General features: G+C 42.5%; 1 protein-coding gene across 2 annotated transcripts in view; it reads right to left on the bottom strand.

Annotated features, from left to right (window-relative positions):
- LOC126183376 (uncharacterized) overlaps positions 1-25,732 on the bottom strand; it is a 303,763-nt gene that overhangs the window by 39,589 nt on the left and 238,442 nt on the right. For both annotated transcript variants that reach the window (XM_049925308.1, XM_049925309.1), the window contains 2 exons: positions 16,853-16,957; positions 7,146-7,246 (listed from right to left, as the gene is read on the bottom strand). In XM_049925308.1, the coding sequence (XP_049781265.1) occupies positions 7,146-7,246; positions 16,853-16,957 (206 nt within the window). The remainder of the gene's footprint in view (positions 1-7,145; positions 7,247-16,852; positions 16,958-25,732) is intronic.

The raw sequence follows: 25,732 nt of genomic DNA, 5'->3' as shown, positions 1-25,732 counted from the left end.
CAGCTGACTCCTGAAATGAGAGAATGACGTGTTGATGCTTGTGAAGAACTACTTCAGTGCTTTGAACGAGAAGGTGATGGCTTCCTTGAAAGAATCATTACTGGGGACGAAACCTGGGTTCACTTCCACAAACCGGAAACGAAGAGAGGAAGCAAGGCATGGTGCCATTCCTTATCAGCAAAACCAAAGTAATTTCGAACAGAACCATCAGCTGGGACACTCTTTTGGGACAAAAAAAGGGGTCATTTTGGAGCATTACATGCCTAGAGGGACCACAGTCACCAGTGCATCATACACAGATCTCCTAAAAAATCATCTGCGGCCTGCAATCAAATCAAAGCGACGTAGATTGCTGTCAGCAGGTGTCCTTTTGCAACATGGCAATGCAAGGCCCCACATTGCCCATACAACAGTTGCAACAATCACAGACCTGTATTTTGAGTGTCTTCTTCATCCACCATACTCACCAGACCTTGCCCTAAGTGATTTCCATATGTTTGGACCACTCAAAGAAGCAATGGGAGGAAAGAAGTTCTGTTCTGATGAAGAGGTACGCCATGCGGTGCATGAATGGTTATGTGGACTACCAAAAGAATTTTTTTCTAAGGGAATTTATGCACTTTGTAAGTGCTGGAGGACTTGCACTGAGTGTGGGGAGGATTATGTTGAAAAGTGATACAGCTTTGTACCACTTCTGCACAATAAATAATATTTAAAAAAAATTTAAGGTTTTCATTTGACTCACCCTCGTAATTTGCCTTGTAGTGAAATTGAAGTATATAGTTCCTGTGAAGTCGTATGGGTAGAGACTATACTTGACAATTGGACTAAACTATTAATTGGGCCATTTTACAGACCCCCTGACTCAGAAGATACAGTTGCTGAATGGTTCAAAGAAAACTTGAGTCTCATTTCAAATAGGTACCCCAGACATACAATTATAGTCAGTGGTGACTTAAACCTACCCTCAATATGCTGGAGAAATTATACATTTAAAGCCAGCAGCAGGCATAAAACGTCATCCGAAATTGTATTGCATGCTTTCTCAGAAAATTTTTTTGAACAATTAGTTCATGAGCCCACTCGAAGCATAAATGGTTGCGAAAGCGTACTTTACCTGTTAGCAACAAATAATCCTGGACAAATAGTGAGTATCATGATGAATACAGGGATTAGTAACCACAAAGCAGTAGTTGCTAGGGTGAATACCATAGCTCCTACAACCATCAAAAAGAAAAACAATGTATATCTAGTTAAGAAAGCTGATAAAAAAATCTCTTAACACCTTTTTAAGAAACAGTTTGCACTACTTCAGATCTGATGATGTAAGCATAGAAAAGTTGTGGAATGATTTCAAAGAGACAGTATCGACAGCAATTGAGAGATATATACCACATAAATTAATAAGTGATGGTACTGATCCCCCATGGTACACAAAATGGGTCAGATCGCTGTTGCAGAAGCAGCGAAAAAAAGCATGCCAAATTTAAAAGGACGCAAAATCACCAAGATTGGCATACTTTTGCAGAAGTTCGAAATATAGCGCGTGCTTCAATGCGAGATGCTTTCAGTAATTTCCACAATCAAACTGTCTCGAAATGTGGCAGAAAATCCAACGATAGTCTGGTCATACATAAAGCACACCAGTGGCAAGACGCAATCAATACCTTCACTGCGCAATAACAATGGTGAAGTCATTGATGACAGTGCCACTAAAGCAGAGTTATTAAACATGATTTTCCAAAACTCCTTCACCAAAGAAGACAAAGTAAATATTCCTGAACTTCAATCGAGAACAACTGCCAAGATGAGAAACATAGAAATAGATACCCTCAGTGTTGCAAAGCAGCTTAAATCACTTAATAAAAGCAAGGCTTCCAGTCCATATTGTATAGCAGTCAGGTTCCTCTCAGAGTATGCTGATGCAATAGCTCCATATTTGGCAATTACATACAACCACTCACACACAGAGAGATCTGTACCTAAAGACTGGAAAATTGCTGAAGTCACACCAATACTCAAACAGGGAAGTAGGAGTAATCCATTGAATTACAGGCCCATATTACTAACGTTGGTTTGTGGTAGGGTTTTGGAACATATACTGTATTCGAACATTATGACGTATCTCGAAGAAACCAATTTATTGACACATAGTCAGCACGCATTCAGAAAATATTGTTCTTGCGAAACACAACTAGCTCTACATACTTATGAAGTAATGAGTGCTATCGACAAGGGATGACAAATTGATTCCATATTTTTAGATTTCCAGAAGGCTTTAGACACCTCACAGTTGTGCAACCGGATTCCTGATTTCCAGTCAGAAAGGTCAAAATTCGTAGTAATAGATGGAAAGTCAGTGAGTAAAATGGAAATAATATCCAGCGTTCCCCAAGACAGTGTTATAGGCCCTCTATTGTTCCTGATCTATATTAACGACATAGGAGACAATCTCAGGAGCCGCCTTAGATTGTTTGCAGATGATGCCGTCCTTTACCATCTTGTAAATTCATCAGATGACAAAAAAAAAAAAAAATTGCAAATTGATTTAGATAATATATCTGTAAGATGTGAAAAGTGGCAATTGACCCTGAATAAAGAAAACTGTGAAGTTATTCACATGAGTACTAAAAGAAATCCGCTAAATTTCGATTACTCGATAAGTCACACAAATCTGAAGGCTGTAAATTCAACTAAATACTTGGGAATTACCATTACAAATACCCTAAAATTGGAATGATCACATAGATAAAGTTGTGGGTAGAGCCAACCAAAGACTGCGATTCATTGGCAGTACACCTAGAAAGTGCAACAGGTCTACTAAAAAGGCTGCTTACACCACGCTTGTCCGCCCTATTCTGGAGTATTGCTGTGCGGTGTGGGATCTGCATCATGTGGAACTGACAGACGACATCAAAAAAGTACAAAGAAGGGCAGCTTGTTTGGTATTATCATGAAGTAGGGGAGATAGTGCCACAGACGAGATACGTGAATTGGAGTGGCAATCATTAAAACAAAGGCATTTTTTGTTGTGATGGGATCTTCTCATGAAATTTCAATCACCAGTTTTCTCCTCCAATTGCGAAAACATTATGTTGGAAACTACCTACATAGGGAGAAACGATCATCACGATAAAATAAGAGAAATCAGGTCTCGCACAGAAAAATTTAAGTGCTCATTTTTCCCACATGCCATTCGAGAGTGAAACGGTAGAGAGACAGCTTGAAGGTCATTCACTGAACCCTCTGCCTGGCACTTCATTGTGAATAGCAGAGTAAACACATAGATGTAGATGCAGATGTACGTTGCTCAGTGGGATTAATAAATTCCACATATTCGCAGCTCCGTATAAAGTAACAGAAGTAACAGCAGCAACATAGGTTTACTCAACTGTATACTGTTCATTATAAATACGTTCACATAGCATTGCCGATATGACGTTTAGGTGAGTTGTTAACAACCTGAACCACCGGTGAAAACTAGTAACACACCAGCTGAGCTGCAGTTCCATTCTGTTTGTCACCATAGTGCTCTGCAAATTGTGATTTCTTGTATTTGTTACTAGACTGTTTTGAACTGTTACAGCAGTTTACAGAGCTTTTCATACACAGGTTTACAACTTATTTTTCTGCTGAAGATCTCATCATATTTCATCACTTCATAACAAAAGTTCTGTTATTCAAGTTGATTTCAGGTGACGAAACAGCTTGAGATTTCGTCCCTTGCTTGAAAGCAAATTGTTCCGTCTTCCTTAGTAATGTTTGTGCTTTCATTGTCAATCAGTACAGCATCAAGGGAATAATACCTGTGATTACCAGTAATGATCACCTGAACATGGACACTGATACGACAAAAGCAGAAAATTTATGAGTTGAATATGACAATAAGATCAAATAAGATCAAAACAAATCTTACTTGGAAATCAAACACTTCATGTTGTACAATATTTTAATACCTTTTTTGTGTACAGAATATAGCATATATAAACAGTAACTCAACAAGGAACAGGAAGACAAATCACTACAAAAATGGGACAAACAATGAAAGCTAAGGACTTTATGAAAGAAACACCACACATGTATGATAGCATGTAGAGGATATCTGATACATTGGTGGAACAATTAAAAAAAAATGCTGTTTAACTTATTTGAAATATTAATATTTCCTCGTTGTCACTGAGTTAATTATCTGATCTTGTTTCTTTGTTTCGTTTTAGAGCACAAAAACAACTAGGGTCATACGTGCCCATGTCAGAACTGTAGAACACAAAGACAAAGCGAGGAGCTAAAATGACTAAATGTTAATCCCAATTGACGGAAGAGAGGACAGCTAAAAACAGGGATGTGGAGAAAGGTCTATAACATACGCCATAGAGAAATGGAGGTCCTGAACTAATAATTAAATGGTCTTCGCCATGTTGATGTGATGGATAAAAAGTAAAATTCCATTGACTGGCCGAGTGTCATTCACTAAAATGGCCGAGATCTCAGACAGTCAATACAAACGAGAACGCAAATGGTTTAAAAAAAAAAAAAAGGCGGAACATCGAAGGTTGACTGCAATGAGCACAAAGTGGTGGGAGAGCACCACTTAAGAAATGGTGGTGGCTAAAAAGACAGAGCCCAATACACAACCTAGCTAAAATGATCTCATAACAGCGAGAGGGCCAAGAGGTGGTCGTCCAAGCTACAGGACGAGGCTTAATAGCCCAGAGCTTGTTCTCATGAAGGGAGGACCAGTCGTGATGCCAAATTAATACCACCTGCTGATAGATGGCAACAAAGAGATCGTTGGAGGGAATGGAAGAACTAGTGGGTTGAGGTACAAGGACTGCAGCCTTGGCAGCAGCGTCAGCAGCCTTGTTTCCTGTCAGATTGACGTGACCAGGAACCCACATAAACATCACAGTGGTTCCATCAAGAGTGAGCAAGTGACAGCTATCCTGGACCTATTGCACTAAGAGATGGACGGTGTACAGGGAACTGAGAAAGTCGGAGCAGCTGATGCAATTGAAAAGCCTGTGTAACCAGATGTACTGCATGGCCTGATACAGGGTGAAGAGCTCTGCTGTAAATACTGAGCAGTGTTCTGAAAGCTGAGACCGAAAAATGTCAGTGACAATGACGAAGACACACCCAACGCCAAGGTCTGTCTGAGAAACATCAGTGTACACAAAGGTACTATCACGAAGTTCCATGCGAAGGTCTTGAAACTGAAGGCAACAGAGCGAGGCTGGAGTAGTGTTCTTAGGAAGCAAATGAAGGCTGAGGCGAACACAGGCCACCACATGAAGCCAAGGTGGTGAAGGGTTCACACCAACCATGAACGTTGCAGGTAATGTGAAGTTAAGCTGCTGGAGTAAGAGCTGAAAGCCAACTCCAGGAGGCATAAGATGGGCGGCCACGCGTGGCGGATGAATGTCGTGCATATCTACTGAGGAGAAGTCATATCAGTAGGATCATGGTAGTTTGGCAGCTACTGCATACAGACTGTCAACTGGGCTGGTGTAAAAGGCACCAGTGGCCAAACAGATGCCACGATGGAGGACAGAATTGAGATGGCATAAGAGGGATGGATGTTCAGATGCATAAACAAAACAACGACAGGGACAGGGACAGGGACAGGTACAAACGGAGGAGGGTGGCTCAATCTGCTCCCCAGGAAGTACAACTGAGGACACATAGGACATTGAGGGATCCATACAGGGGGCTGTCAGACAAGACACATTGGGAGGGCCAAGAAAGTTTCCTATCGAGCATGAGCCACAGAAATTGCATAGTTTCAACGAACAGAAGAGCAATGATGTAAAGACGGTGGAAGAAACCAATTGTGCCACCAGAAATTCATACAAACAGTTTTGTCAGTGGAAAAACGAAAGCCATTGTTGATGCTCCACGAGTGAAGATGATCGAGACATCGCTGAAGATGCCACTCAATGAGATAAGTATATGGAGAACTGCAATAGATGGCAAAATTGTCAATGAAAAGGGAGCTGCAGATGCCAGGCAGGAGACTGGCCATAATAGGGCTAAAGGCGAGAGCAAACAGGATGACGCTCAGGTCGGAACACCGACGCACAACGTTTTCCTGGATACCTCGGAAACTCAATCTTTTAAAAATTCCAGAAGGGAACAGGGCATGTGGCCATGGAAGTCCAATTTGTAGAAAATACGGAGGATACCATTCCTTTAGCAGGTGTCGGCTCTCTCCAAATCGAAAAACACAGCTACAGTGCGGGATTTCTACAGAAAACCATTCATGACATGGTTTGACAAAGTGATAAGATGGTTAACTGCTGAATGGTGTGCTTGAAATTCACACTGGGCAGTGGTTAGTAAGTTGCGACACTCGAGCCACCATACCAGCCAGGCACAAATCATATGTTCCATCTCCTTGCAAACACAGCTGGTGAGAAAAATGGGGCGATAGCTAAAAGGTAAGTGTTTGTCCTTACCGGGCTTAGGTATGGGTACGACAGTGGCTTCACGTCAGCATCTGGCAAACTTGCCCTCTGCCCAAATGCGGTCATACGTATAAAGCAGAAAGTGCTTGCCCACAAGAGAATGACGTCGCAACATCTGAATGTGAACACCGTCTGGCCCTGGGGTGGAGCATTGGGATGAAGCGAGAGCACGATCTAGCTCCCTCATAGTATAGGCAACATTGTGGCACTCATGATTCTGAGAAGAGAAGGGTATCGCCCGAGTGTCCTCTGCTCATTTCCGATGGAGGAAGGCAGGATGATAGTGGGAGGAGCTCGAAATCTCCGCAAAATGGCAGCCCACGGTGTTGGAGATAGCAAAAGGGTCCATTATGACATTGTCTGCTACTGTTAGGCCGGAAATTGGGAAATGGATCTTGGTCCCAGAGAGCTGTCATAATTATCTGTTCTTGTTCAAACATATTTAAACACCATAGAGCAATGAAGTTTATTATTTGAACTACTACAATTCACACCAATGTTGCAGACCAAGACTACTATGCGATACTGGAAATGAATAAAACAAATACAAATATTAGAAACAAACTCATGTTATACAACCTTCAGCACTATTTCCTCATTAAAAAAAAAAAAAAAAAAAAAAAAAAAAAAAAAAAAAAAAAAAAAAAAAAAAAAAAAAAAATAATAATAATGGAACTTCACCTGCATTCGGGGAATTCCTGTCATATATGGAGGAATGGGACCAGTAGATTCATCTGACACAGTAACTGCTGCAGTTTCTGCTCTCTGAGGTGCTGCGACATCTGAAATGAAGAAAGTAGGCATGGAAACATAAATCCTTCTGGAGAAGGTTAAGAAACACAGACCACAATAACCAACAATATTCAGCAACTTTGTATTTAATTGAAATTCAATTCAAATTATAAGTGTAACTCAAATGAAAATGAGACAGATGGAAAAAGTACATAAACTGTTTATTACTTCAATACTAATCACAATAACTGTTAATAAATTTATCCCACTGTGAGACAAGACGGTCAGTGCCTTCATGGAGAAATGTTTGTAGTTGCCTACAGAACCACAATTGTACCTATGCATGGACCTCTTCGTCAGAAGCAAATTGATGGCTACAAATGTTTTTCTTCATGCCTCCAAAGTTATGGAAATCACATAGGGAGATATCGGGACTGTGCAGAGGACATGTAGGGGCTCCCCAGCAAAACTTCTGTAGCATACTTGAAACAATAGGCATATCAGCTACCAGAAAGTCATGGTGAACTTTTTCTTTGACTGCAAGGGCCAAATGCTCATTGACTTTCTGGAACACAGTGGCACAATTAACGCACAGTGGTACATAGACACCCTACAAAAATTGAAGTGCCCCATGAAGCCCAAGTACTCAGGAATGTTTGTGAACAGCATCATTCTGTTGCAGGATAATGACTGCCGACATGTTGCCAGGGTTGTTTAAACTATGCTACGCCAATCCTGGTTCGTAGGCAACTGGTTACATTTTTCCATGAAGGCAATGACCATCTTGTCTCATAGTGGGATAAATGTATTATCAGTTTTGGTGATTGCTTTTGAAATAATAGATAGTCAGCTTAAATTTTCCATTTGTCTTGTTTTCAGCTGACTGTCCCTTATACATTTACAAAGGACATTAGGGAAGTTTTGGAATATAGTTACAATTATGTTATACTTTGTAAACAACACCTGCTGCTATCAGTTTCTCACTAGCCTTCAAAAACCACACAGAAAACTGGTCTTCAAACTGTCTTTGATGGCAGGGCACTTTTAATGTTAAAAATTGTAGCAGCTCTTTTTTCTGCATAGAGGATCAGGATCTTTTCACCTGTATTTTTGCCTTTGGAAAGCAGCAATAACATCAGACAAAACCTGAGCTACAGCAGGTTGGAGATGGGATTGGTTGGGGGATTCTGAACAACTCTTAAGCAACATACTCAGTACAATTTTGCTTTCCCTCAAAGTCAGAGCACTCCCATAGGTCTGCCTAGGACTTCTTAATTTTTTTTTTTTTTTTTTTTTTTTTTTTTTTTTTTTTTTTTTTTTTTAAAAAGAAGTTGGACTGTTAACAATTCAAAATTAGCCTTACAATGCAGAAAACTTCCACCGTTACTGAGAGTTATTTGCTTTTAGACTACTACAGGTGTGCACAATTACAATTAAATACACACTCCTTGTTTTATCACTTGGTTAGAACATGATGCAAAGAATCCAAGCTTCAGGTAGTGCACCATTGTTAGTTATATAACTTGATGCACTGCTTTCCGATTTTTTGAGTGTGTATTTTTTCATGAAACCTTGCCATCTCAAACCAACAGGATGGAAACACAGTTGAACACTTAGCAGACCCCTATGTCCATCAGACATACTTGTGAGCTTTTCTTTTATTCAAAACCCAAATGGTCGGCCTGGTGTGTGTGTGTGTGTGTGTGTGTGTGTGTGTGTGTGTGTGTGTGTGTGTGTGTGTGTGTGTGTGGGCGCGTGCGCGTGGTTTTTGGACACCGCATGTGCAATAAAAACAGAGGGTTTTCCCTGTTATTGGTAGTGCCCATGAGAGTGTTAGAAGCCTCATGAACTGTGGTGAAAAATAACAGGAAGTGTATTTACAGTTGGCCACATTAAGTGCGAGCAGAAACTGACAGTTTTCTAAGTTGAAATTTATTCTTGAAATTCAATTTAACTTTATTAGGGAAAGATGTACTACCTAAAGCAACATATAAGAATTTTTGCCGGACCAGGACTCTAACTCTGATTTCCTGCTAATCATGAGTGGTCACCTTACCACTTATGCTATCCAAGCGTGTTCCCCAGACTGACCCAAGCTGCCACTTGTTGCACACCTATCTATCTCATAGATTATTGATTCATTTACCCACATCTTCACATATCGTCATACCTGTGCAGGTTTTATAATCAAGAGAATGAAAAATTATAGGCTATCATTGTGATTTCCGTCCTAGGTCCATCTTTGATGATGCACAACACTTTAAAATATTGAAATTTATTCCTGAAATTCTGTAACAGGTATTGATTCTAAAACCAGATGGGAATCATGAGATGTGTGAGTGTACGTAAATCTATTAATTATTAGTATTTTTCAGAATTCAGGTACAAATATTTCCTAAAGTTTATAAACCATATACATATGTAGTAGACCTAAGCTTTATTGCAGAGCAACTAAATTATGGAAAAAGTAACATTTTCACTAGGAAAAAAACTATAAAAATTAAAATGTAGGTTGTGACATTTTTTTATCCTTGTAATATACATAATAGGTGGAATTAAATAGGTCTAGTACCTCAGCCATCATGTTGTGCATATATGGTAAAAATTTGGTGTCCTTCAAATGTATAAAATTGTATTACATGATAACGCAATTTGAGGAAGCGTTTTGGAAAAAAAAAAAGCAACAATTTCTTTGTAATTTCTTAATAACCCTAAGCAAGTTCAAAAATATTCAAAATACTACTAATTTGTTTAGAAAGTGTGCTGCATTACCTGGTATCAACAAAAAAATCTGTGAAACACATACATTATGAACAGTGCCTGAAAGAAATAGGTGTGTATTTTTACATAATACTGAGCCGCAAAAGTACCCTGTATCCTTAACAGTGTGATGTACAATGAACATATCCATTAGGACAGTGTGGCGAAATTTGGCGTTAATGGGCTATGGTGGTGGATGACCGACGCTAACAGCATGACACTGCCTGCTGGTCATGTCCTGGGCTCACGACCATATTGGTTGGACCTTGACTGGAAAACCTGGCATGGTCAGATGAGTCCCAATTCAAGATGGTAAAAGGTGATGATAGGGTTGAGTGTGGAGAAGACCTCACAAAGCCATTACCCAGATTGTCAACAAGGCATTGTGCAAGCTTTGGTGGTTCTGTAACAGTGTGGGCTGCATTTACATGGTATGTACTCGGTCCTCTTGTCCAACTGAATAGATCATTGACTGGAAATGGTTATGTTCGGTTACTTAGAGACCATTTGCAACCATTCATGGACTTCATGTTCCCAAAAACCTATGTACATATGGATGACAATGCACCATTTACTGGGCCACAATTGTTCGGGATTGGTTTAGAGAACATTCTGGACAATTTGAGTGAATGATTTGGCCACCCAGAGCATCCGGCATGGGACACAATCGAGAGGTCAGTTTGTGCACAAAATCCTGCAGCGGCAACACTTTCACAATTATGGACAGCTGTAGGGGCAGTGTGGGTGAATATTTCTGCAGGGGACTTCCAATGACTCGGATGAGGCAATGCCACATCAAGTTGCAGCACTACACCAGGCAAAAGAAGGTATGATATGGTATTAGGAGGTATCCCATGACTTTTGTGGTATCCCATGACTTGGGTCATCTCAGTGCTTATCAGGTCTGTAGATATCAGAGGCACTCAATAAGATCAGGCAGCACTGCAGAATGTGTAGCAGGGAGTAAGGTTTCACTTCTCATGCTGGTAGAAGTGGCCGCTGGAGCATCTGACACTGCCAATAGACAGTGGGATGGGCTGTGGCTGGCTGTGAGGAAGACAGCATACAATATGTAGGAAAACCACAGCCATTCTGGTGCAAAGCAAGTAATTTCGTTTAATAAATATTTACTAATAAAAGCCACTTTTTCCACTGCAGATATTAGGAGGAGCCTCTGGTTATAAGCACGGTCTTATGACAATGTTACAATGCAAAAAAGCAGTCATTTCAATGAATAGATGAATAATGTTTAAGATAATGATATTACACAAACAGCAGTGATGTTTCATGGTTATAAGTACAAGATCTAGACTGTGCACTGCAGTCGCCAGTCACCGACAGAATGCCTTTTAATCTAGTTCTGTCATAAGATCATTCTCTCATAAAATAGCTAGTTTTGAGTTACAAGTGATGGAATGTTTCATTATTGTCAAGTAGCGATGTTTTCATAAATAAATGCATCATAAGGGCACCCAGGAACATTATTTCATCTACATCTACATCTACATCTACATCTAATATAGTTTCCCCACTTTCATCACTTAAGAAATTACAGGCTATAAAATTGCATTTTCCAGAAAATCCAGTGGCACTGATACTGCTTCTGTGAGGGACATCAACAAAGAGAGCTTTGGAGAAAACAGAAAGGAGGAAATCCTACGCAACAACTCACTAAGATAATCCAAGGGCAAGTTGTCTTAATATCTGCAAGTCCTTGATGGACAAGCACAGCCAGTCATAATGTACACCTCTTACGTCATTGCCTGCACACTCACTAACTTAACTGAGAAACTTCTGTAGGTTTAGTACAAAGGGAGGTGGGTGGGGATGGGGAGGGATGGGACGAGGGGGGAGCGCGATATCTTACAACTGGGCACTGGTAGTTCTGTGTTGTGTGTGTTGCGTCCAGTGGTGATTGGTGCCCAGGGTTTGTTGGTTGCTCGATGTGGTACATTTTTATTGTGGGGTGACAAGGACAAACTAGACAAATTAAGAATTGATTTGCTTTTAAGTACTTTATGTCAGAAGCCTGTTAAAAGGCAAAGTTAAGCATTGACATTACTCATCAAAATTGGAGAGCTTACTTTCACACGATTAAAGTTTAATCTTCCAAGTATAATAGCATTTGGAGTTGGTTTTGAAATTTCTTCTTAAATGAGAATCTAGGGATTTTAGAGATTTTTTGATATTCACTCACAACCTAACCTGTTAATAAACATATCCCTCCATTCTCAATCATTAAAAACTTTGTTAAATTGCAAACTGAAGAGCAGCAGCATGGCATCACTAACTTGTATGCAGCTGATCCACATTATACACTGGTTGCATTGAAACTGAGTACAAGGTTATCACAATGAAATCAAATAGGGGCAATGCTGGAACAGTACTAATAATGAATAGGAAATAAGAATGCGCATGAACTATAAGTAACATTATTGTGAACACATCATAGACAAACCAGAAAGAAAGCCAAGACCAACCATCAAGGCGATTAGCTCACCAGATAATTTATTAAATTAAAAAAAGAATTCTGACTGTTAAGGGAAACAAAAATTTAATTGTGATGGGAAACTGGGATGTGATCGAGGAAAAGGAAGTGACTGTACAATCACAGGAGAGCGGTGGCTGTGAGAAAGGAATAAGTGAAGCCACTTTGTAGAATTTTGCACAGAGCACTATTTGATCACTACAAACACTTGGTTTTAGAATAGTAAAAGAGTGTTGTATACTTGAGAGGGACCTGGAGACACTGGGAAGTTTCAGGTAGATTACATGATGGTAAGATAATTCAAAACCAGGTTTTAAACTGCAACATTTCCAGGGGCAGATGAGGAGTCTGATCATAATTTATCAACTATGAACTGCTGATAATGACTGAGGAAATTGCAGAAGGATAGGAAATTAAGGAGATGAGACCTGGATAAATTTAATGACTCAGACATTGTTGAGAGTTTCAAAGGAACCATTAGATAACTGTTGACTGAAACAGGGGAAAGGAATATAATGGAAGATGAATGGGTAACTTTGAGAAATGAAATAGTGAAGGCAGCAGAATATTAAATTGGAAAAATGCAAAGTCCAGCAGAAATCCATGACATTGACAGAAAGTGCAACCAGCAAAGAAAGAATGGCTAAAGGAGAAATACAAACCTGAAGAAGCATGTATGGCCATGAGAAGGATAGATGCCATCTATAGGAAAACTAATGAAATCGTTGGAAGAAAGAGGCTCTGAGCACTATGGGACTTAACATCTGTGGTCATCAGTCCCCTAGAACTTAGAACTACTTAACCTAAATAACCTAAGGACATCACACACATCCATGCCCGAGGCAGGATTCGAACCTGCGACCGTAGCAATCGCGCGGTTCCGGACTGAGCGCCTTAACCGCGAGACCACCGCGGCCGGCTTGGAGGAAAGAGAAGCAGTTGCACGAATACAGAGAGCTCAGATGGCAAGACAATACTCAGCAAAGAAGGGAATGCCGAATTGTATAAGGGATATATAAAAGGAAATAAACTTGAAGACAATATTACAGAAAGGGGAAGTAGGAGGAGACGAGATGGGAGATGATACACTGTGAGAAGAATGAGACGTAGTACTGGAAGACTCACATCACAAAACAAGGCATCTGGAGTGGACAATACTTCCTTAGAATTACTGAGATCCTTGAAAAAACATACCACAACAGTACTGTTCCATCTAGTATGCAAGATATATGAGATAGTTCACAGGTCTATACAGTGAGGTCATGAGATGGTCCATCTGGAGTTAGTGACATCAGACTGAAGTCTGATCGAATTGCAGTAATAAGTAGAAGCATTAACATCGAGGCACAGAGAGGTATTGGTGACAAAGATGAGAAATAACTGCACAAGAGATGAACGTGATGGGTTAAACCAGTCTGCAAGCCAAAGAGCAGATGAGATCCCATTAGAGCTAGATATGACAAGAATTGATATCCTGTACAACCGAAAAAGAATATGTCTGAGTTGTTTGGGCTACCAACAAGCTCCAGCCATATTTATTTGGCAAACCATTCACTGCTGTGATGGATCACCATTCTCTATGTTAGATGACTAGCCTATAGAATCCGTCGAGTCAACTGGTGAGAGGCCCTAACATTTCAAGTGTTGTTATTATTTTATCCTTTTGGCGGAAAACTGCAGTGCTGACAAAATCTCAGTCATTGCTACACTAAATGACACTGCTGCTAAACAAAGGGAAAAATCCAGAATTGCTGAAAATCACATAAGCCTTGAAGAAAGAGGAACAGGGAACACATAATTCCGATTAATAAATAGAACACTGTATAAGAGGAACTGTGATCCAATGGGGTGGAAATGATTGCTTGCCATTCCAGCTCATCTGTGGCCAGCACCTGAAGTATTTCCGCGATGATTCAGCATCTGATCACATGATATTTGTGAAAATCTAGGCAAAATCAAATGCTCAGGTCTCTGCTGATCTATTAGATACTATGAGCCACTGTAAGGAAAGGCAACAACCGACGCACATACCTCAATTACATCTGGGGTATGTAGTACCAATGCCGCCCGTTCTGGAATCGATCTCTTGGGGAGGTTCAAGAAGTCAATAAATGGGAATTGATGGATAGTTGTCTGCACTGATTTCACTGTCTGTAAAGTTATGCTGACTACCAAAGGTCCAGAAATTGCAACATTCCTTGTAGAAGACATCATTTTGAAGCACAGAGCACCCACTTGTGACAATCCCTGACCATGGAAAAGTTTGTCAGTCAAGACTAGTACCAGTGATAATTTCAGAGTGCAGCATCACCCACAGGATGGCAACTGCCTACCGCCTGTCAAGTGACAGCCTGAAAGAATGCTTTAATAAGACATTGGCAGCTATGTTCTCGACATATGTTGATATCAAACAGAGAGAGACTGGTATACAATACTTAATGTAATGACGTTCACATACAACACAGTGAAGCAAGACATTACAGGTTTCACAACGTTCTTCATGCTCCTCACTGAAGAGGCTGAAAAGATGATGTATGCACTGTTCCCATTTCAACCACACAATACTAAGGATGACTACATGAAACATTTTATCACCAGGACCTAAGATGCATATAGACTCCGGACACCCGGGAGAAAGATTACGAACACAGTAAAGCCAAGTATCGGCAAGGGAGGTACAGCCCAGAGACTTGGTATGGATCTTTATGACTTTACAGAAAGTAGGACTATTGAAAACATTATTAAAGTGCTACTTTGAGCACTATCATATCCTCCACTGCTTGACCAATAACACAGATGACAGGATTACAACCCTTCGTCAAGAAGATAAAGGCACATCCATGTCACCCATATGAAGCCCTACTACAGTCCAGAGGTGCAGATCATCCATGGGAGATTGAAGGAAACTGAGGATTCAATCAATGTTCATGATGCTTCGACAGGAGCAGCTACCACTGATGTAACAACATGACTGGAACATGAGGATCCACCAGCGCTGGTATACAGAGGACAAGTGACAAGATCTAGATCCAGATGCGGCGCGATGTAGTCAGCTCGAATAAGAACTTCTGAAACAGCAAATGAGAGACTGCAATGCTATCAGCTGTAGTGTATGCAGTGTAGTGTAGTGTAGTGGTTTGTGTCACTGTCTGGCGTGCTGTGGGTCAGCAGTTCAAACCTGACAACTAATAATTATTTGTTATTTAGTAACTAGCATTTATAGAAGGTTGTTGAAATTTCTTAATTTTGTAACATTTGTATATTCTGGAATATTCAATGTTTGTATAAATAGCTGCACACTCTGTCCAAGTGGCCAGTTGTTCTGGCTGTATTTTGATGTCAGTAACAAGTGTGCTTCCAGTGCTATGAGTTGCATTTCAATGGAGACTCTGCCTTCGGATTTTGACTTGACTGTGGTTTCGACGTGGCAATATTTATCTTAATCTATCATCAACATTCCTCATAACGGTTAGTAACAATAGAATGCTGGGTGATTTAAAATTTTCAAATTTAGGTAACATGAACAACTCTGAATGGGATAAGTTGATGAATGATAAATTTATCTACAAGGATTTAAGGTATAGATGCAAGAGATATGCACAATACTTCAAATATACTTTGAAACATTAGAATAGAGAAGAAAATTAGAAATAAAGAATTTGTACTATGTGTTAGTAGCCACAGGCATGGTACAGACTGTTATTTACAGGAGATATTTGGATATGACCAATAGGTCACTAAGTATATTCAAACTTAGAGTAGGGCTCAGTCAGATGCCAGTGTATGTATAAGGACACTAAATAATAAACAGAAGAACACTCTACTAAGACTTTCCAAAAGAGGGTCATTAGTGACAGCAGTGGGGATTGAGATGGGACATCTGAGATTTGCAGCACCAATATTTTGTTGTTTCAGAGTCATGACCAGCCACACAGCTAATGTGCTGTGATATGAGTTAATTCATGGCTGGAAATGGTATTGATGATTGGCACGGACCAGAGTGAGTCACAGATTTTTATGCAGTCTTTGTATTCAACAAAATACATCCATGAATATATAAAACTGTCCCCCCCCCTACACCACACACACACACACACACACACACACACACACACACACACACACACTGACATTTATTTAGTTTCAAAAGAAAATATTTATATTTTAAAATTTTGTAGTACAGACATCACAACACAACAATAAATATGGGTGCATTAGCAATATGGAATACTATCAGATATATATAGAATAAGACTAAGAAAAAAAAAGGTGACACTATGTTACAGATATGTCAGAAACAAAGAAATGTCAATTTATATACATATTTTTCACCAGAAACTGCTCTCGCAAATACACTATGGTTGAAACATACCCTTGAATGGAGAAAGCCAGCTGTATCATTTCTCACCTGTCGTTTTTTGTTGTGATCCTGAAGGAGCTGTTGAATGTGTCACAACACTGAAACGTCCCTTTCTCTGTGCACTTATTGCTGGCGCCGAGTCTCTTCTGCCATCTGCAACATTAATAGCAGCTGCTATAGACATGTTTTGACAACTTTCGTTCGATAACAGCTAATTGAAGAAATGAAGGCAGAGGAAGAGAGAAAACTTCTGTTATTAACCACAGAATACCGGAAATTCCAGTCATGTACCTCTGTAGTAGCTACCCTAACCTTTACTGTACCTGTGAGATAGTGACACAGTATCTAGAAACACAGAAAGTAATGGTAACACATTGATTTTACGCTTCAATTCAACCTCATGATAAAAATGGCTGCAATATTCTTCTGGCTGACCAGCACTACAGCCATCACAAAGCCACAAAAGCCTAACCTTCATTGTGTACTGATGTTTCTTGTAACACCAAGTATACTTGACGGAACAGACTAAAGGCTGGAGTCAAAATTTCAGCATCTTGACCTTTTACATAAGAACCAGTCATTCTACAGTGTTTAAAACACTGTTCATGATGGTATGAACACTTTGTCAGTGATTTGAATGGTACTAACTTTTTGACATTTGGTATAAGGCAAACACACTTTAGAAACATGCAAGCTAACCTGTGCAACCTACTTCCTGTTATTAGAGACCTGGACTGCTTAAATACATTGTATTGTAGAGTATGTGAAATTAAGAGAGAAACAATGACAGTTCTTATTTAGATGTTTTTGGCTCCAAAGGTAGCACAGCACGTGGATTCTTCACCGCATTTTATCTTGTTCAGAGGCCTTTACTTCAATTGCCATTTCCATTCTGTGACGGAGTGAGCCTATAGCATGGGCAATAAATCCATTTCCTGTCACCTCCTCACAGGCCACTAAGCTTAGTGGTGAGCAAGACCAGTTATCTTACACTGTGTTGCACTTATGGCCATTTGGTTTTGATAGGATCAAGTTTTGGTGCAGGAGTAGGCCTTTTGAGAACAGTAATCTCGTTCTGCTCTGCAAATTATACCTGCGCCATCATTGATTTGTGCACTATAGATTGTATCTGTTGCAAATATATTACTCCCTCAGAATACAGATGGCAAATTAATGGGATAAAAACATTATATTACAAATAGACTGGGCAGCATCCAACTTACCATCTGTGCAGTGAAGCATTCTTCCACACCATGGAAACAGATCAAGCTCCACTGTAAAAGACTCACATGACTACATCAATCTAACCAGTCTATATATCTCGGGTCAAAATGAACTGCTTGCAGCCTGTATCATGGAAAACACTAACTTCTCAACTGAGCACATCCTTCAAACTGACATAGAAGTTTAATTTGCTGCAACATCAGTCTTTTGTTTCCAATCTCCACAAAGGCTGTCCTGCAACATATTGGAAGTATAGGCAGGAGATACAAGCAGACTGAAGTTTTGAATCCATCTCGAATGTGAGCTCAGAAGGCAAAAATATTGCCCACTGACCAGCCAGACATCTGACATTAAGCTGAAACGTGTCAAGTGAAACTGCAGTTTCATCATGCTCTACATATACATCCATATACAAACACTATCAGCCACCATATGGTACATGACAGGGTACTTAGTACCACTGCTAGTCATTTCCTTTTCTGTTACATTCACAAATGAAGTCAGGGAACAATGTCCATCTACATGCCTCTGTACGAGTCCTAATTTATGTGTATTGTCTTCATAGTACTTACACGAAATGTATGTCAGCGGCAGTAGAATCTTTCTGCAGTCAGCTCATGATAAAAATGGCTGCAATATTCTTATGGCTGACCAGCACTACAGCCATCACAAAGCCACAAAAGCCTAACCTTCATTGTGTATTCCGTAATATTCACATGTCGACTGAACCTACCAGTAACAAATCCAGCAGCCTGCCTCTGAATTGCTATGATGTCTTCCTTTAATTTGACCTCAAACACTTCATCAGTATTCAAGACTGGATCAGGCAACTGTTCTATATGTGGTCTCCTTTGTAGATGAGCTACACTTTTATAATATTCTCCCAGGAAACTGAAGTCTGCCATTTGCCTTTCCTTCTACCATATTTAAATGTTTGTTCCATTTCATATAACACTGCAACATTACGTCCAGATATTTAATCAATGTGACTGGGTCAACCAGCACACCACTAATACTGCATTCAATCATTATAGGACGGTTTTTTCTACTCATTTGCTTTAACTCACAAAGTTAGTTAGTTGGTTGGTTTTTTTTTTTTTTTTTTTTGGTTGTGGTTTTAGGGCGCAAAACTTCTATGGTCATTAGCGCCCAGCCGTGACTTAAGACAGTAAAAAACCAAAAGTGAAAACCAGCAGCAATGGGAACAAAGTCATAAAATTGGAGAAACTAAAAATAGAAGAATGCTTAAAAATCCACTACAGAAAGGGGGTGGTTGTCCCCAAAAAAGGCTTCAAATGACTGACGTCATTTCACTGTCACTAATAAACTGGAGAACGCGGTTGGCTGAGCGCGTGTCACCTGCTAAAATCGACGATAGATCAGGCGATAGCTGTAGACGGGAGCGTAACGGATTAAAATAGGGGCATTCAATTAAAAGGTGTCTTACCGTCCACAGCTGAGAGCAGTGGGGACAGAGTGGGGGAGGATCACCGCTTAAAAGATGTCGATGGCTAAAAAGACAGTGCCCTATCCGGAGTCTAGCTAAAATTACCTCCTCCCGACGACGCGTTCGGGAGGAAGAGGTCCAAGCGCAAGGAAGGGCTTTCACTTCCCGCAATTTATTACGGGGAAGTGCCGACCAATGCGCATGCCATAAATGAGCAACTTTGCGACATAAACCGCTCCGTAGATCGGTGAAGGGAAGCGACTGAATAGCTGGCCGAGGAAGAGAGATTGCAGCCTTGGCCACTATATCGGCCGCCTCATTCCCACAGATACCAGCGTGTCCCGGGAGCCAGAGGAACGCCACCGAGACGTCCCCCAGGTGGAGCAAGCTCAGACAGTCCTGAATCCGGTGGACCAGAGGGTGCACAGGGTAAAGAGCTTGGAGACTGAGGAGAGAGCTGAGAGAATCTGAGCAGATAACGTACTGTATCCGCTGATGGCGGCGGATGTAGTGGACAGCCTGGAGAACAGCGTAAAGCTCCGCAGTATAAACCGAACACTGGTCGGGAAGCCGAAAGCGATTTGGGGTGTCGCCAACAATATAGGCACTCCCAACACCTAACGATGTTTTCGAGCCGTCGGTGTAAATAAATGTGGCGTCCGTCATTTGTGCACATAGAGCAGCAAATGCCCGACGATAAACAAGTGTAGGGGTACCATCCTTGGGAAATTGACAAAGGTCACGGAGCAGGCAGATCCGGGGACGGAGCCAAGGCGGTGCTGTACCCCAAGTTGTCAAGAAGGTTTTAGGAAAGCGGAAGGAAAGAGAATGGAGCAGTTGACGGAAGCGGACTCCCGGGGGTAGTAGGGAGGAGGAGCGGCCTGCATACCCTACATCAAAGGAGGCGTCGAAAAAAAAGTCATGGGCTGGATTAGCAGGCATGGAAGACAGATGGCTAGCATAACGACTCAGGAGGACTGCTCGCCGATTGGACAGCGGAGGTTCAGCAGTCTCAGCATAAAGGCTTTCCACAGGGCTAGTGTAAAAAGCTCCAGACACTAAACGTAATCCACAGTGGTGGATAGAGTCGAGATGCCGAAGAATAGACGGCCGAGCAGAGGAGTAGACTATGCTTCCATAATCCAATTTCGAGCGCACTAAGGCGCGATAGAGGCGGAGGAGGACCACTCGGTCCGCTCCCCAGGAGGTACCATTCAGGACACGGAGGGTGTTAAGCGATCGCAGACAGCGAGCCGAAAGATAGGAAACGTGGGAGGACCAGCACAGTTTTCTGTCAAACATAAGACCCAAGAATTTAGCGACGTCTGAAAACGGAAGGTTGACAGGACCTAGATGTAAGGAGGGCGGAAGAAACTCCTTACGTCGCCAAAAATTGACACAAACGGTCTTACTGGGTGAGAAACGGAAGCCGGTTTCGATGCTCCACGAGTGGAGGCGATCAAGACATCCTTGAAGGCGCCGTTCAAGAAGGCTGGTCCGTTGAGAGCTGTAGTAGATCGCAAAATCGTCCACAAAGAGGGAGCCCGAGACATCAGGAAGGAGACAATCCATAATTGGATTGATGGCGATGGCAAACAGTACAACACTCAGCACGGATCCCTGGGGTACCCCATTTTCTTGGGAGAAAGTACGGGAGAGAGTAGTGTTCACCCGCACCCTAAAAGTGCGCTCTGCCATAAATTCGCGAAGAAAAAGGGGCAGCCGGCCTCGAAAGCCCCAAGAGAACAGTGTGCGGAGGATGCCTGTCCTCCAACAGGTATCGTATGCTCTCTCCAGATCAAAAAATATTGCTACCGTTTGGCGTTTCCGGAGAAAATTGTTCATGATGTAAGTGGAGAGAGCAACAAGATGGTCAACTGCTGAACGATGCTTCCAAAATCCGCATTGGGCTGGTGTTACAAGACTGTGGGATTCCAGCCACCAAGCTAAACGGTAATTCACCATACGCTCCAAAACCTTACAGACACTACTCGTGAGAGAAATGGGGCGATAGCTAGAGGGGAGATGTTTGTCCTTTCCAGGTTTCGGAACGGGAACGACAACAGCTTCCCGCCACCGTCTGGGAAAGGTACTGTCGGTCCAAATTCGATTATAAAGGCGAAGGAGGTAACGCAGACTATGGGTTGATAAATGCAGCAACATTTGGACATGGATACCATCCGGTCCTGGGGCGGAGGAGCGAGAAGAGGAGAGGGCATGGTGGAGTTCCCGCATGGAGAAAACAGTATTGTAGCTTTCGTGATTTTGAGAGGAGAAAGCAAGATGTCGCACTTCCGCTGCACGTTTCTTCGGGAGAAACGCTGGCGGGTAATTTGAAGAGCTCGAAATCTCAGCAAAGTGTTGACCCAACGAGTTAGAAATTGCGACGGGGTCCACTAAGGTATCATGCGCGACAGTGAGCCCAGAGACCGGGGAGAAACTAGGCGCGCCTGAGAACCGTCGAAGCCGACTCCAAACTTCCGAGGAGGGAGTGAAGGTGTTAAATGAGCTAATAAAGTATTTCCAGCTTGCCTTCTTGCTATCGCGGATGACGCGACGGCATCGCGCACGGAGCTGCTTATAGCGGATACAGTTGGCCAAAGTAGGATGGTGACGGAAAATGCGAAGAGCACGTCGCCGCTCACGTATTGCGTCACGGCATGCCTCGGTCCACCAAGGAACTGGGGGGCGCCGGGGCAATTCGGAGGTGCGTGATATTGAACGTTCCGCAGCTGTAAGAATAACGTTGGTAATATGTGTGACCTCATCGTCGACGCTGGGAAAGCGACGGTCATCGAATGTCGCTAGAGACGAAAAAAGTGTCCAATCGGCTTGGGCAAATTTCCAGCGTCGCGAGCGCATATATGGCAGTGGAGGCTGCAGTCTAAGGACACATGGAAAGTGGTCACTCGAGTGTGTATCATCAAGGGCGAACCATTCGAAGTGCCGAGCTAGCGGAACAGTACCGACCACAAGGTCCACATGAGATAAAGTTGTCGTGGAGGCAGACACAAATGTGGGGACCCCAGTGTTGAGGCAAACTAGATCCGCTTGGTGGAAGACGTCTAGCAATAGAGAGCCACGTGGACAAGGATGTGGAGATCCCCAAAGCAGGTGGTGGGCATTGAAGTCCCCAACCAGCAAATAGGGGGGTGGAAGCTGACCAAGAAGATGAAGGAGATCAGCTCGTGCCATTGGTGTGGACGATGGAATGTATACAGTACAAAGAGAGAACGTGTATCCAGAAAGGGAAAGACGGACGGCGACAGCTTGGAAGGAACTGTTTAAGGGGATTGGGTGATAATGGAGAGTATCATGGAGAAGAATCATGAGTCCTCCATGGGCTGGAGTGCCTTCAACAGAGGGGAGGTCATATCGGACGGACTGAAAATGAGGGAGAACAAAGCGGTCATGGGGACGCAGCTTTGTTTCCTGAAGACAGAAGATGACCGGCGAGTAGGATCATAAGAGGACCGACAATTCATCCCGATTGGCTCGAATGCCGCGGATATTCCAGTGGATAATGGACATAGGGTGAACAGAAAATGGAGGAATGTGACCAAGGGTGCTGTCAACTCAACGACTGCTCAGAGCTTGCGACCGACAGCATGGAATGGCATTCAGCCGAAGGCAGAAGATCCTGATCCATAGGTTGGTCAGGAGCAGCCCCTGCCACCAGCGATCGGCCGGTTGAACGGCCACCAGCAGTGCGCCTCGGCGACACAGAAGACGGCCGAGGGCGATTTCCGCCAGGTGGTGCTGTAGATGGGACACGCCTTGGCGGAGAAGGAGAGGAACTGGGTTTCTTTGTAGCCTTCTTGGAAGTATGATGTTTAGATGAAGGAGGAACCGATGGTTGTGAAGTTGCGGTACGTAAAAACTCTTCACGAGTATGCTCTTTTTTCGAAGACTTGGCGTCGGACTTTTGGGCTCGAGATTTAGCAGAACCCGACAAAGGGTGAGCCATAGAGTGGGCAGGCGAAAGTGGTGAGGTTGAACGGGCGATCTTTGCGCTGGCCGATCTGACGACCGTGGTACTAAAGGTGAGGTCGCAAGTCTGTGTGGCCGCCTCCTTTGTTGGCCGAGGAGAAGCAAGGACAGTGCTGTATTTTCCTGTCTGAGGCACGGTGGGCTGTCGACTGGCGAATAATTTTCGAGCAGCAAAGGTCGACACCTTTTCCTTCACTCTTATTTTCTGGATGAGCTTTTCGTCCTTAAAAACGGGGCAATCTCGAGAGGAAGCAGTGTGGTCACCCATACAGTTGATGCAGCGAGGGGATGGAGGTGGACAAGCACCCTCATGGGCATCCTTGCCACACGTAACACATTTGGCCGGATTGGAACAGGACTGGCTGGTGTGATTGAACCGCTGACATCGATAGCAACGCGTAGGGTTTGGGACGTAAGGGCGAACGGAAATTATCTCATAGCCTGCTTTGATTTTCGATGGGAGTTGAACTTTGTCAAATGTCAAGAAGACAGTGCAGGTTGGAATGATGTTCGTGTCAACCCGTTTCATAACTCTATGAACAGCCGTTACGCCCTGGTCAGACAGGTAGTGCTGAATTTCTTCGTCAGACAATCCATCGAGGGAGCGTGTATAAACGACTCCACGCGAGGAATTTAAGGTACGGTGCGGTTCCACCCGGACAGGGAAGGTGTGGAGCAGAGAAGTACGCAGCAATTTTTGGGCCTGGAGGGCACTGTGTGTTTCTAACAACAGGGTGCCATTCCGTAATCTGGAACAAGACTTTACAGGACCTGCAATTGCGTCGACACCTTTCTGAATAATGAAAGGGTTGACCGTGGAGAAGTCGTGACCTTCGTCAGACCGAGAAACAACAAGGAACTGTGGCAACGATGGAAGAATCGTCTGTGGCTGAGACTCAGTATACTTACGTTTGTGAGCAGACATAGTGGAAGGTGAGGAAACCATTGCGGAAGAATCCCCCATGATTACCGGCGTCTCCGATGGCGCGCTCCTCCCTTGTGGGGGCCCTCTCTGAGGGCACTCCCGCCTTAGGTGATTGTTCACACCTCCCGACAAACGGACGGAGGGACCAATCGGCACTTTCGGAAGGTATCAGCTCGGGTAATCACCCCTCCCTGGGCCTGGCCGTTACCAGGGGGTACGTACGTGTCCTACCTGTCTACCCGGGGCGGGGAATTACGCGTTACCCCATCACCGGCTACGCACAAAAGACGTGGGTCGACCTTCAGACACGCACAGGGAGGAAGAAAGAGAAAGGGAAAGGAAAGAAGAGAGGTCTCAAACGCCGTAGCGGAGAAAAGGGTAAAGAGAAGAGGTAAGGAAAAGAGAAGGACAAAGGAAGGAAGAAGACATAAAAGCAAGGAAGGCGAAGAATGCAGTACATTTACGAGCGTCCGTCTCCGGACGTAGGCACAAACCATACTCCCAGATGGGGAGAAAGGGAAGGAAAGAGCCAGAGGTGAGGGGAGGAAGGGCGAAGAGAGGGACGGGGAAGGATGCGGAAAGGGAAGGTATGCAGCCCGGAAAGAAAGGAAGGCCACATTAGCTCGGGGTCCCGTGCTCACTACGCACGTATCCACAAAAGAGTTGTGGACCCCCTGGGGGGTAGTTGATTGGTTGGTTGGTTGGTTGCGTATTCATTGATCAATCGTACGGTACAGTAGCCGTTATGATGTGGAACATGTCAAGTGCACAAGAAATACACATATGAAACAAGATTTTTTTTAAATATATATATTACAATAGAGAGTTAAGGATTAATATTTCTATTATTTACCCCATTCCCTTAAATGGCACAAAATGCATATACTATATTTATAGATTTATTTATTCCTATCCAATTTGTAAGTCTTTCTTTTTTCTGGTATTATAATCATGAATGTCACTGTTGTTTTTAAACTGGTCCATGTTGTTGAGAACAAAATTTCATTAGTGAGTAAATGTACTGTGAGGCTGTTGTAAGAATTCCCAATCTTTTAAAAAGATGCTTACAAGATGTGCGACTATGAACATCACACATTATTCTAACCACTTTCTTTTGAGCAGTGAATACTTTTTGTCTAAATGTTGAGTTACCCCAAAATATTATTCCGTATGACATCAGAGAGTGAAAGTATGTTAGCTTACTAATTTCTATATCTTCAAAATTGGCAATTATTCTGATTGCAAAAGTTACTGAACCTAGTTGCTTTAGAAGATACAAAATATGAATTTTCCGATTAAGATTCTCATCTATGTGTACACCCAAAAACTTAGTATGCTCTAC

Source organism: Schistocerca cancellata, chromosome 4 (assembly GCF_023864275.1).
Source record: "Schistocerca cancellata isolate TAMUIC-IGC-003103 chromosome 4, iqSchCanc2.1, whole genome shotgun sequence".
Classification (NCBI taxonomy): Eukaryota; Metazoa; Arthropoda; class Insecta; order Orthoptera; family Acrididae; genus Schistocerca; species Schistocerca cancellata.
This window is presented reverse-complemented; position numbering and strand designations above follow the sequence as displayed.